The sequence below is a fragment of the Nerophis ophidion genome, linkage group LG06, assembly GCF_033978795.1.
Source record: "Nerophis ophidion isolate RoL-2023_Sa linkage group LG06, RoL_Noph_v1.0, whole genome shotgun sequence".
NCBI lineage: Eukaryota > Metazoa > Chordata > Actinopteri > Syngnathiformes > Syngnathidae > Nerophis > Nerophis ophidion.
In genome coordinates this window covers 6,672,892-6,687,123 of record NC_084616.1, presented here as the reverse complement: position 1 = coordinate 6,687,123, position 14,232 = coordinate 6,672,892, and the positions used below count along the sequence as shown (strand labels likewise).

Sequence of the window (14,232 nt, the reverse complement as noted above, 5' to 3'; positions counted from 1 at the left end):
CACAGTATCCTATTCTGAACTAGAAATGATCTCGTTTCCTTACATCTTGACAGTTTTAATGAACTCTTCACCTCTTTCAACAGAACATCCACAGATTGATTCTAGAACTGCCCCATAGGCTTCTTGTCAAAATGTCACAAATTCAGTCATATTAGTCCCATTTTAGCATCCTTGTACTGGCTACCAGATCATTTCAGGACACAATAGAAAATGTTATCGATTATTTACAGGGGTCGTCAGCGGCCCTTACTTGGTAGACATCTTGTCTTTTCACAGTCCTTATTGGACACGGTGGTCTACTGACCGCCGTCTGCTTGTTGTATTTCGTACAAAATAAAAAAGTAAAGGAGAAGGAGCCTTTGAGTCAGTTGACCCCTAAATGGTGGAATGCACTCCCTTGTGAGCTGAGAGTTTACATTTTTAAAAGGCAGTCACAGATTTTACTGTTTGCATACGACTCGTTTAAAGAGTGACTGTGTGATGCGTCATGAGCCAAGGAGACGGCAACAAGGAATCGTCGAACAAAAAGCTTTATTCGTTTCACCGAGCCTCAGACTGGAACGTGCAGCTTTCAGGAGAATGAGTATGGTCCCTAATCAATCACTATTCAATCAATGTTTATTTATATAGCCCCAAATCACAAATGTCTCAAAGGACTGCACAAATCATTACGACTACAACATCCTCGGAAGAACCCACAAAAGGGCAGGAAAACTCACACCCAGTGGGCAGGGAGAATTCACACCCAGTGGGATGCCAGTGACAATGCTGACTATGAGAAACCTTGGAGAGGACCTCAGATGTGGGCAACCCCCCCCCCCTCTAGTGGACCGAAAGCAATGGATGTCGAGCGGGTCTAACATGATACTGTGAAAGTTCAATCCATAGTGGCTCCAACACAGCCGCGAGAGTTCAGTTCAAGCGGATCCAAGACAGCAGCGAGAGTCCCGTCCACAGGAAACCATCTCAAGCGGAGGCGGATCTGCAGCGTAGAGATGTCCCCAACCGATACACAGGTGAGCGGTCCATCCTGGGTCTCGACTCTGGACAGCTAGTACTTCATCCATGGTCATCGGACCGGACCCCCTCCACAAGGGAGGGGGGGCATAGGAGAAAAAAGAAAAGAAGCGGCAGATCAACTAGTCTAAAAAGGAGGTCCTATTTAAAGGCTAGAGTATACAGATGAGTTTTAGGGTGAGACTTAAATGCTTCTACTGAGGTAGCATCTCGAACTGTTACCGGGGAGGGCATTCCAGAGTACTGGAGCCCGAACGGAAAACGCTCTATAGCCCGCAGACTTTTTTGGGGGCTCTAGGAATCACTAATAAGCCGGAGTCTTTTGAAGGCAGATTTCTTGCCGGGACATATGGTACAATACAATCGGCAAGATAGGATGGAGCTAGACCGTGTAGTATTTTATACATAAGTAGTAAAACCTTAAAGTCACATCTTAAGTGCACAGGAAGCCAGTGCAGTTGAAGCCAGTAATAGGTATATATGTATGTATATATTGTATATAAAGGTATATACAGTATAGGTATATATGTATATAAAGTATAGGTATATATGTATGTATATATGTATATAAAGGTATATACAGTATAGGTATATATATATGTATGTATATATGTATATAAAGGTATATACAGTATAGGTATATATATATGTATATATGTATATAAAGGTATATACAGTATAGGTATATATGTATGTATATATGTATATAAAGGTATATACAGTATAGGTATATATGTATGTTTATATGTATATAAAGGTATATACAGTATAGGTATATATGTATGTTTATATGTATATAAAGGTATATACAGTATAGGCGTAATATGATCAAACTTTCTTGTTCTTGTCAAAAGTCTAGCAGCCGCATTTTGTACCAACTGTAATCTTTTAATGCTAGACATGGGAGACCCCAAAATAATACGTTACAGTAATCGAGACGAGGCGTAACAAACGCATGGATAATGATCTCAGCGTCTTTAGTGGACAGAATGGAGCGAATTTTAGCGATATTACGGAGATGAAAGAAGGCCGTTTTAGTAACGCTTTTAATGTGTGACTCAAAGGAGAGAGTTGGGTGGAAGATAATACCCAGATTTTTCACCGAGTCACCTTGTTTTATTATTTGGTTGTCAAATGTTAAAGATGTATTATTAAATAGAGGTCGGTGTCTAGCAGGACTGATAATCAACATTTCCGTTTTTTTTCTGTCCCTTGAATACCTTTTACCCTAAGACGGTTGCTCTTTCTTGTTCTAGCCCCGGGGCCGGTCAGTCTGGACAACACCAAGTTTGTTACTTGGCCAGTCAGCCTATTTCCTGTGATCTGTTTGAGACCTCCGACCCCTGTCCTCTACTCCTATCCGTGGGGGCTTCCTACCAGATGTTGCTAATGTCTTTGTACTTCCTCCTAAACACCAAACTTGCAGTCTTGTAGGCTTCCAATTTCCTGGGAGCAAGAGCCACCACTCTCTGATTTGGATCAACATTTGCAAATGAAAGTCTTCTGACACATTGGTTGTTTCCAACCTGCAGCAACATTACCGTTGTAATCCACACATGAAGTAAGACTATTTCAATTTTATTTTTTCTAATTCTGGAAGACAACCGAACTAGTCCTTGTAGGTCCAAAAGCAGTTTGGTGGGTTCTGATGAACTCCAACTTCTTTGATTCTGATTGTCCGAGGTTGGTTTTTCTGCAACTAATAACAACAAACAACACCATAATTGTCTTAATTAATAACACACCTTAATTTCACTCACACATTTCACCAGCTTGAATCATCTGATGCCAATCCTCCGCCAACGCCCCCCAAAGTCTGCGTGACCTTTGTGGCTGATTTAAAATGACCTCTAAAATGTGTATTTTTAATATTTTAAACAGGATAGGTTCACTGTCTAATCAGATGTTTTATTATTGGTTGTGATTAGTCTGACCATAACCAGAGCAATAATATAACTGAATGGATGTCATTATTTTGGATTTTCATTGTTGACATAAAACCGGGGTGTCCAAACTGCGGCCCGGGGGCTAATTGTTTACCGGCCCCCCCCCCCACACATTCTGGAAATGCTAATGCAAAAATAAAAAAGAACATTGCAAATATTGGACTGAGGTGAAATCTAAGGAGAAAAAGTTGCAATGTTGACACTTTTGTCTTTATTTTACCATGTAAAAACCATCTTTAGCATGAATTGATTAACTAAGTTGAAAAACTTATTGGGGTGTTAGCATTTAGTGGTCAATTGTACGGAATATACTGAACTGTGCAATCTACTAATTACAAGTTTCAATCAATCAATGATTTATTTTAGATTTTTTTTTTGCCATTGCTCCAAAAAAATAATGACAAAAAAAAATCCATGTTCTAATGGATTATTTTCAAAGCTCCAATTTGTTCAAAAATGTCATTGTGGTAAATATTGCATATGTTGTGTGGTTGCCATATAAAAACAAAAAGTTTCATTTGACAAAAGAGCATAAAACAAACACAATAATAGTTCAAATGTAAAATCAACAGATATATCTGAAGTTGATCTCGTGACTTAAGTGTTGAAAGTAAAAAAACAACCCTAATAAAAATGTATCACTTTCTGAGTGGGGCACCTTTTGGATCTTAAATATATTTAGTGGTATTTTATTTATCTTTTCACTGTGATAAATCAAAAATAATAAAGAATTAAAATCAATGGTGTCCTGCATTACTGATCTTGTAGGGCTCTAGTTACTAAATACTGCATATTTCAGTTTTACTATTAAAAAAACAAAGATATTTCTGACAGAAAAGCCATCAAACCTTTTTTTTTTTTTTTTTTTTTAAATTTGATATAGAGATTTACTGTAGGCGTTAAATAAAAAATAATACAAATTTAACTTTTAACATTTTAACAACTGAGACCTTTATGGTCCCCGGGATCCCTAAAGGTAAAATACATTTTAAAAAACCCATTTAATTTGTTATGGTTTGAAAATGAAAAATATCCAAATGGCCCCAGCATGCTTTAATTTTTCCCTGTGTGGCCCTCAGTGGAAAAAGTTTGGACACCCCTGACATAAAAGATTGAAATACTTGTTACCTGATGTTCAACGTTCACTTAAAATGAAAGCATTTGTTTTAAAAGAAGAATCAGTCTCACTAAAGCTTCTTGAGAAATTGTAAAAGGAGTCTGTGTTGTTGTATTGTGTTTTTTGATGGGAGGGAATAACAGTTGTGTCCGTGAAGAACACACATTAAATAGTAAATGGTTGTACTTTTCTACCCCTTTTTAAGGTGAGACGACTGCATAGGCCTCACTGGCTTCTCTAATCAACTGTAAAGCAGCCGCGGTACGTCCAAAATGCTGCTGCTCAAGTCCTGACTAGAACCAGGACATTCGACCATATTAGTCCAGTGGTAAACAGTTAATGGGTTGTACTTGTATAGTGTTTTTCTACCTTCAAGGTACTCAAAGCGCTTTGACCAGGGGTGCCCATTACGTCGATCGCGAGCTACCAGTCGACCGCGGGGGGTGTGTCAGTCCATCTCCAGCCAGGCTTTTAAAAAAAAATAGACCTAAAAATGAGTGATCATCAATCTTCACCAAGACGTCACTTAAATGACATTCACGGTACCGGAGGGTCTTGTGAGATGACGCTGGCTGCTGCAAGATCATTATTATGAAAATATGACAGAGAGGAAGGCGAGAAACACTTTTTATTTCAACAGACTCTCGCGCCGTACCTTCCGTCAAAACTCTAAAGGCCGACTGCACGTTTCCTATCCTCACAATAAAAGCCCTGCTTCATGCTGCCTGCGCTAACTAAATACAGAGTCTCGGAAAACTGGCGTGCACAAGCGATCCCTCAGAAAGGCAGCATGAAGCAGGGCTTTTATTGTGAAGATAGGAAATGTGCAGTCGGCCTTTAGAGTTTTGACGGAAGGGACGACGCGAAAGTCTGTTGAAATAAAAAGTGTTTCCCGCCTTCCTCTCTGTCATTTTTTCATAATAATGAACTGGCAGCAGCCAGCGTCATCTCACAAGACCCTCGGGTGCCGTGAATGTCAATCAAGCAAGCGACGGAATTTGCCGCCAATGTTTTTCTTGTAAAGTGTATGGAAGCTGGATGAATTAGATGCCAAAAAACAACCACTTTCATGTGGTATTGTACAGAAAGGACAACTTTTTTTCTCCTCCGTTTGAAAATGTGGGCGTTATCATCATTACTGTCTGATTCCAATCAATGCAAGTCATCAGAATCAGGTAATACACCAACTTATATTCTTGTCTTTGTGAAAGAAAGACATCTATATGTGTTACACATGCTTGTATTATCATTAAACACATTTAACTTGTTTACAAAAATGTCTCTTTCATAAATAAATAAATATAAATGATATATATAAATGAGGTAGATCCCCTCGAGTTGGTCAATTGAAAAGTAGCTCGCCTGCAGAAAAAGTGTGGGCACCCCTGGCTTTGACAGTATTTCCACATTCAAACACACATTCACACACTGATGGCAGGAGCTGCCATGCAAGGCGATCACCAGTACCCATCAGGAGCAAGGGCGAAGTGTCTCGCCCAAGGACACAACGGACGTGACTAGGATGGTTGAAGGTGGGGATTGAACCAGTGACCCTCAGATTGCTGGCACAACCACTCTACCAACTTGGCCACGCCGTCCATGAATCACTTCCCTGTTGCAAATGACCCCTAAACGTAACTTGTGACGTGGAGAATCAATCAATCAATCAATCAATGTTTATTTATATAGCCCCAGATCACAAATGTCTCAAAGGACTGCACAAATCATTACGACTACGACATCCTCGGAAGAACCCACAAAAGGGCAAGGAAAACTCACACCCAGTGGGCAGGGAGAATTCACATCCAGTGGGACGCCAGTGACAATGCTGACTATGAGAAACCTTGGAGAGGACCTCAGATGTGGGCAACCCCCCCTCTCTAGGGGACCGAAAGCAATGGATGTCGAGCGGGTCTAACATGATACTGTGAAAGTTCAATCCATAGTGGCTCCAACACAGCCGCGAGAGTTCAGTTCAAGCGGATCCAAGACAGCAGCGAGAGTCCCGTCCACAGGAGACCATCTCAAGCGGAGGCGGATCAGCAGCGTAGAGATGTCCCCAATCGATACAGGCGAGCAGTCCATCCTGGGTCTCGACTCTGGACAGCCAGTACTTCATCCATGGTCATCGGACCGGACCCCCTCCACAAGGGACGGGGGGACATAGGAGAAAGAAAAGAAACGGCAGATCAACTGGTCTAAAAAGGAGGTCTATTTAAAGGCTAGAGTATACAGATGAGTTTTAAGGTGAGACTTAAATGCTTCTACTGAGGTAGCATCTCGAACTGTTACCGGGAGGGCATTCCAGAGTACTGGAGCCCGAACGGAAAACGCTCTATAGCCCGCAGACTTTTTTTGGGCTCTAGGAATCACTAATAAGCCGGAGTCTTTTGAACGCAGATTTCTTGCCGGGACATATGGTACAATACAATCGGCAAGATAGGGTGGAGCTAGACCGTGTAGTATTTTATACGTAATTAGTAAAACCTTAAAGTCACATCTTAAGTGCACAGGAAGCCAGTGCAGGTGAACCAGTATAGGTATATATGTATGTATATATGTATATAAAGGTATATACAGTATAGGTATATATGTATGTATATATGTATATAAAGGTGTATACAGTATAGGTATATATGTATGTATATATGTATATAAAGGTATATACAGTATAGGTATATATGTATGTATATATGTATATAAAGGTATATACAGTACAGGCGTAATATGATCAAACTTTCTTGTTCTTGTCAAAAGTCTAGCAGCCGCATTTTGTACCAACTGTAATCTTTTAATGCTAGACATGGGGAGACCCCAAAATAACACGTTACAATAATCGAGACGTGGCGTAACAAACGCATGGATAATGATCTCGGCGTCTTTAGTGGACAAAATGGAGCGAATTTTAGCGATATTACGGAGATGAAAGAAGGCCGTTTTAGTAACGCTTTTAATGTGTGAATGTAAGACAAGCTGTCTTACATTCAAATCTCTGACGGCCGTGGGCAAGACCAAAGAGCTGTAAAGGCAGCTAAAAAATACAAATATGTTGAAGCATCAGCAAGAAGCTCGGTGGGAAAACGTCCACTTCAGGCTGGATAAGTTGCAAGGTGGAGGACTTGATACAACTTGATCAGGGTCATACATAACAGTTGGGTTAGGTCCCTCGCACCCAACCTCCTCCGATTCTCAAAAGTTGGTACTTCAGAAACGAATTAACACAAACAACAAGGTAATTGTCCTAATTAATGACACACACACACAGGCAAATAGTCCATTAGTCTCTTCAACCCTTACGTTTTTTCTTACCCTTTTGTTCGCCTCACAGGTTTTTGCCAACTCGGATCCGCGTAGGCTGATTCCCAGCCAGCGCCCCGACGTCTACGTGACTTCTGCGTTCGTTTCAAAGGAAATCAATCCCACACAAGCTGCTAGAGAAAAGATCCAGCAATTCAGTTTTGTTCTGTTGCGTCACGTTACATCAACATGAGTGACCAAGGAAATATTTAAGGGCTGCCAGGCTCGCATATAAAAGGACAGACCTTAGTAGTCCTCAGTATCAAGCCTCATCTCTGCTAAGGTAACAGGACACGACTTTACATCCTGCTTTTCTAATTCCTCTACGTCTGACATTTGTATTTGTCTATTATTTCGCAGATGGCATTCGCTCTTCGTGTGTTCTTCCTCCTTTGTGGGATCAGTGGACTGATGTCTGGAGTTGTAAGTCCAAACTTACCTAGTAGATTAAAAAATGTGCAGATTGTCAGTCCTGGAACCTGGACTTTGATTGTACCCATAGTGCAAGCTTAAGATTGCTATTAGGATCCAAAAGGGACCCGCTCAGAAAAAGTTGATACGTTTTTTTTTATTGTTTTACTTTCAACACCTGAAATATTTGAACAACTTCTGATCCGTCTGTTGATATAAAATTTGCATGACTTTTTTTGTGTGTTTACCCAGATTTTTTACCGAGTCACCTTGTTTTATTATTTGGTTGTCAAATGTTAAAGTTGTATTATTAAATAGAGGTCGGTGTCTAGCAGGACCGATAATCAGCATTTCCGTTTTTTTTTGGCGTTAAGTTGCAAAAAGTTAGCGGACATCCATTGTTTAATTTCATTAAGACACGCCTCCAGCTGACTACAGTCCGGCGTGTTGGTCATCTTTAGGGTCATGTAGAGTTGGGTGTCATCAGCATAACAGTGAAAGCTAATACCGTATTTGCGGATGACGTCACCTAGCGGCAGCATGTAGATGCTGAAGAGTACAGGGGCCAAGGACCGAACCCTGGGGAACTCCACACGTTACCTTAACATAGTCCGAGGTCGCACTGTTATGGGAGAGGCACTGCATCCTATCAGTAAGATAAGACTTAAACCAAGACAGGGCTGAGTCTGACATACCTCCTCCGATTCTCAAAAGTTGGTACTTCAGAAACTAATTACCACAAACAACGAGGTAATTGTCCTAATTAATGACACACAGGCAAATGGTCCATTAGTCTCTTCAACTCTTACCCTTTTGTTTGCCTCACAGGTTTTTAACTGCCCAAGATCGTTTTCGTTGCATTCCCGTGGTTAAACGGCAGCTTAGCTCATTTTATTCTCATCAAAGCTCTGTAAGTTATGCATTGTGAGTGTCTGGCGCCATCAGGTGGTTAAGGGAGCCCCAATTATTGTCGAGTTGCAAAAATGAGATTCATTTAGTTTCATGGAAAAAGCATAGTTGTATACCAGGTCTGTTGGAAAATAGTTATTTTAAGGTGAGTCAGGGAGATCTTAAGAGAAACCGGGTGTACTAACGACGCTGCGATCAAAAACCCAAAGCAATTAACAGTCATATCACAGACGTAATGACAGTTTTAGACTAGTTGCCGCCATTGAATCCAAATCGGGTTGCGTCGATAAGGATATCTTCATACTGCAGTGTTTGAAACAAGTGTTTTCTTCTTCTCCACAGTCTTCTACTTCTCTTCCAGTTAAAAATGGTTGGTAGCTATGACTTATATTCAAATGCACACTTTCTTGGTTTGGGTTTAGTCGATATAGATGAAGGAATGTCTTGCAGGTGGTGGCTGCTGTCCCAAGGGCTGGACTCAGTTGGATGGTTACTGTTACATCTTCCGCCACGAGACTAAGCCATTCGTCGAAGCTGAGGTATGCATTCACTCCACATAGTAGTTGAAGCTGGAAACATTTGTAAAAGACTATTACAATCAGGGAATCTAATGTTTGATTTACGGTTGTTTCTGACCCTGTTTTTGCCATTAGAAAACTTGCAAATCTTTGGGTGGGAACCTGGTCTCCATCCACAGTTACCTGGAAAATCTTCTGGTTCTTGGACTGATTGAAGAGGAGAATGTAGAATTTGCCTGGATTGGACTCCATGATCCTGTTGGGGTATAACTTCAAATGATTTATTGACAGAAATGAATGTGGCATCCTGGCACTGAAAGGACGGGGGTTGGGGTCGGACATAGCGTCTACCTTCACCTTTGTTATTTTTGTCCAGAAAAAACACTTTTCTGTTCGGAAGAACTGATAACCTGAATTTTGACTCCATAAGTAGTGCTTCAATCTGCTTTTATGATGTCGTATCACGTTCTTATAGGGTCGGCACCGACGCGTTCTAGTTTTTAAATGCATAAAAACACCACGTACATTTATTTTTTTTTGCATCAAAGCTTTTTGACTTTGTCAGGAACCTCTTTGTCGACAAAATAAAACATTTACATTTTTTTCACTAAATTATAAAATGCTCTGGTAGAAACTATGCCCTTGGTGTTGTTAGGGTCGGTTTCGACCCGGTTATAAAAATAAGATGATAAAGCAATGATTAGAGCCAAAACTGAACACACTGACAGCCAGCTCCTCTCCCAATCATGTGAGCTTTAGTGGATTCTCATTTTACCTTGTTATCCTGTACAAAAAACAAACAAAAGACGGACACTAAAAGTGTCACTTTTTGCCACTCTGATTTTGTTTTTTTTTATTAGTTTTGGAACTAGTCATCTATTTCTCGTGGTTTCATTTGCTTGATTGGTTGTTTCTGTTGCTGGAAAAAATACTTTTTAGCCTTTTTCTTGAAGTAAATATATATGGGTCGAAATTGACCCGTAACACCATATATGTTACTGTAGTTTAAATTCTTAAAATTCTTAAAATAAACAAAACACATTTATTTAAGAGATGTGTTCTAATACCCCTTAGTAATAGTTAGGTAACACAACAACCTTTTTTTTTATTTATATGATTCTCTTGAGGTTCGTTTTACCATTTTTTTTTTATTGAAATCGAGGGGTATACTGACACCAGAAATATTAAAACCAATATTTTCAAGGATAAGGAAGCCTAACGAGGTAACCAAGAGACGAGAAACAAATTGGATGATAGATAATTGTTTTTAGTGTATTTTACAGCTGATTTAAAACATGGGTCGAAAACCGACCCGTTAACATAAGAGATGCTAACAGAAAGCTAACACAAGAGGAAGGTTTCGACCCAGTTATAAAAATAAGACGATAAAGCAATGATTGGAGCCAAAACTGAACACACTGACAGCCAGCTCCTCTCCCAATCATGTGAGCTTTAGTGGATTCTCATTTTACCTTGTTATCCTGTACAAAAACAAACAAAAGACGGACACTAAAAGTGTCACTTTTTGCCACTCTGATTTTGTTTTTTTATTAGTTTTGGAACTAGTAATCTATTTCTCGTGGTTTCATTTGCTTGATTGGTTGTTTCTGTTGCTGAAAAAAATACTTTTTAGCCTTTTTCTTGAAGTAAATATATATGGGTCGAAATTGACCCGTAACACCATATATGTTACTGTAGTTTAAATTCTTAAAATTCTTAAAATAAACAAAACACATTTATTTAAGAGATGTGTTCTAATGCCCCTTAGTAATAGTTAGGTAACACAACAACCTTTTTTTATTCATATGATTCTCTTGAGGTTCGTTTTACCATTTTTTAAAATTGAAATCGAGGGGTATACTGACAAAAAAAAGGCCCAATGGCCCACACCAGAAATATTAAAACCAATATTTTCAAGGATAAGGAAGCCTAACAAGGTAACCAAGAGATGAGAAACAAATTGGATGATAGATAATTGTTTTTAGTGTATTTTACAGCTGATTTAAAACATGGGTCGAAAACCGACCCGTTAACATAAGAGATGCTAACAGAAAGCTAACACAAGAGGAAGGTTTCGACCCGGTTATAAAAATAAGATGATAAAGCAATGATTAGAGCCAAAACTGAACACACTGACAGCCAGCTCCTCTCCCAATCATGTGAGCTTTAGTGGATTCTCATTTTACCTTGTTATCCTGTACAAAAACAAACAAAAGACGGACACTAAAAGTGTCACTTTTTGCCACTCTGATTTTGTTTTTTTTATTAGTTTTGGAACTAGTCATCTATTTCTCGTGGTTTCATTTGCTTGGTTGGTTGTTTCTGTTGCTGCAAAAAATACTTTTTAGCCTTTTTCTTGAAGTAAATATATATGGGTCGAAATTGACCCGTAACACCATAAATGTTACTGTAGTTAAAATTCTTAAAATGAAAAAAATAAACAAAACACATTTATTTAAGAGATGTGTTCTAATGCCCCTTAGTAATAGTTAGGTAACACAACAACCTTTTTTTATTCATATGATTCTCTTGAGGTTCGTTTTACCATTTTTTTAAAATTGAAATCGAGGGGTATACTGACACCAAAAATATTAAAACCAATATTTTCAAGGATAAGGAAGCCTAACAAGGTAACCAAGAGACGAGAAACAAATTGGATGATAGATAATTGTTTTTAGTGTATTTTACAGCTGATTTAAAACATGGGTCGAAAACCGACCCGTTAACATAAGAGACGCTAACAGAAAGCTAACACAAGAGGAAGGTTAATGCGTAACAAGGTCAAGGTGTATTATGTTGTGTTAGGTTGCTATCTGACTCATTGAAATGTGACTGTCTTCTAGCACGGAGTCTTTCAATGGACCGACGGCGCATTCTTCGGGTATGATAATTTCCCCAAAGGACAGCCGAATGATAATGGCGACTGTGTGGTGATTTATAGAGCAGGTATAAGCACAACCGGTGAATCCAATTTACGTGCGATTAAGCGTAACGGCATTCTAAAACCCTTTTGTTGTTTTCTAGGTGATTGGTTCGCTAAGGATTGCTCCTTCCCGATGCCATTTGTGTGCATCTTGGATACAGACTGCTGCGGTGGCCGCTAATCAGCCCTCGTACCCAATGCCTGTCCTTCATCGCAATGAATATTCTGAGACTACGTTAAACTTAAGTGGTGTCTTTGTATCTCTGGGTTCACTATCAAGTCTTCTTTGTGTCTTCTTCACTCGTCATTGTCAATTCTATCAGCATTTTTGAAACCTCAAAGATCAACCCTTTACTCAATAAAGAAACCTGTCCGCATCATAAATGGATCATTGTCCAGTATTTGCTTCTTCGGCATGCATGTTCAAACCTGGGAAGTATATTGATCGGGCGAAGAAAGTAGCGCTCCACTAATATCAGTAATCTTATCATATTTAATCATTATAGTTTCAGTTTCAGTTTCATTTCAGTCTAACAAAAAACATATTCAAACATAGATCACGATTCAAAAATGAATAACATGACTGAAACAGGCAGAAGCAAAAAAGCTTATATGCCCAACATACATTTTTTACATTCAATTCAGTTACCTTTTCTAATAATTCTGCAACACAAAAAGAAATATAGTCATTCAGCATCCACATTCAGGCTGCCCCACAACAAATAATACAAAAATATGTACCTACACACATACACTTTTCTGTAAATAGATAAACATACATACCTTCTAAATACAACATTTAACCAAACAAACCTAAATTTCTACATTGTGACATGTTCTTTTTGAAATTAAATACTGAGTCACTCATTTTTATTTCTTTACCAACAGAATTCCACAAATGAACACCGAGAACAGATAAACATCCACGTTTAACCACTAGTCTTGCTTTTGGTAAAAATCAATCAATCAATGTTTATTTATATAGCCCCAAATCACAAATGTCTCAAAGGACTGCACAAATCATTACGACTACGACATCCTCGGAAGAACCCACAAAAGGGCAAGGAAAACTCACACCCAGTGGGCAGGGAGAATTCACATCCAGTGGGACGCCAGTGACAATGCTGACTATGAGAAACCTTGGAGAGGACCTCAGATGTGGGCAACCCCCCCCGACCCCCCCCTCTAGGGGACCGAAAGCAATGGATGTCGAGCGGGTCTAACATGATACTGTGAAAGTTCAATCCATAGTGGCTCCAACACAGCCGCGAGAGTTCAGTTCAAAGCGGATCCAAGACAGCAGCGAGAGTCCCGTCCACAGGAAACCATCTCAAGCGGAGGCGGATCAGCAGCGTAGAGATGTCCCCAATCGATACAGGCGAGCGGTCCATCCTGGGTCCCGACGAGCGGTCCATCCTGGGTCTCGACTCTGGACAGCCAGTACTTCATCCATGGTCGTCGGACCGGACCCCCTCCACAAGGGAGGGGGGGGGGGGGGGGACATAGGAGAAAGAAAAGAATCAATCAATCAATGTTTATTTATATAGCCCCAAATCACAAATGTCTCAAAGGACTGCACAAATCATTACGACTACAACATCCTCGGAAGAACCCACAAAAGGGCAAGGAAAACTCACACCCAGTGGGCAGGGAGAATTCACATTCAGTGGGACGCCAGTGACAATGCTGACTATGAGAAACCTTGGAGAGGACCTCAGATGTGGGCAACCCCCCCCCCCCCCCCCTCTAGGGGACCGAAAGCAATGGATGTCGAGCGGGTCTAACATGATACTGTGAAAGTTCAATCCATAGTGGCTCCAACACAGCCGCGAGAGTTCAGTTCAAAGCGGATCCAAGACAGCAGCGAGAGTCCCGTCCACAGGAAACCATCTCAAGCGGAGGCGGATCAGCAGCGTAGAGATGTCCCCAATCGATACAGGCGAGCGGTCCATCCTGGGTCCCGACGAGCGGTCCATCCTGGGTCTCGACTCTGGACAGCCAGTACTTCATCCATGGTCGTCGGACCGGACCCCCTCCACAAGGGAGGGGGGGGGGGGGGGACATAGGAGAAAGAAAAGAATCAATCAATCAATG

At 40.3% G+C, this 14,232-nt stretch overlaps 1 protein-coding gene across 1 annotated transcript; it reads left to right on the top strand.

The window, feature by feature from the left end:
• The first annotated feature begins 7,597 nt into the window (after nucleotides 1-7,597).
• Nucleotides 7,598-12,522, top strand: LOC133554110 (low affinity immunoglobulin epsilon Fc receptor-like). Its single transcript, XM_061902518.1, has 7 exons — nucleotides 7,598-7,660; nucleotides 7,738-7,800; nucleotides 9,040-9,067; nucleotides 9,148-9,236; nucleotides 9,351-9,479; nucleotides 12,059-12,161; nucleotides 12,240-12,522. Exons 2-7 carry the CDS (start codon nucleotides 7,738-7,740, stop codon nucleotides 12,317-12,319), a joined length of 492 nt encoding a protein of 163 aa, XP_061758502.1. The 5' UTR covers nucleotides 7,598-7,660; the 3' UTR covers nucleotides 12,320-12,522.
• Nucleotides 12,523-14,232: the final 1,710 nt, after the last annotated feature.

Coding starts and splice junctions, on each gene's coding strand:
- LOC133554110 (XM_061902518.1), top strand. CDS start 7,738: ATGGCATTCGCTCTTCGTGTGTTCTTCCTCCTTTGTGGGATCAGTGGA. Junction 9,237..9,350: donor AGCCATTCGTCGAAGCTGAG/GTATGCATTCAC, acceptor TTTTGCCATTAG/AAAACTTGCAAATCTTTGGG. Junction 9,480..12,058: donor GACTCCATGATCCTGTTGGG/GTATAACTTCAA, acceptor ACTGTCTTCTAG/CACGGAGTCTTTCAATGGAC.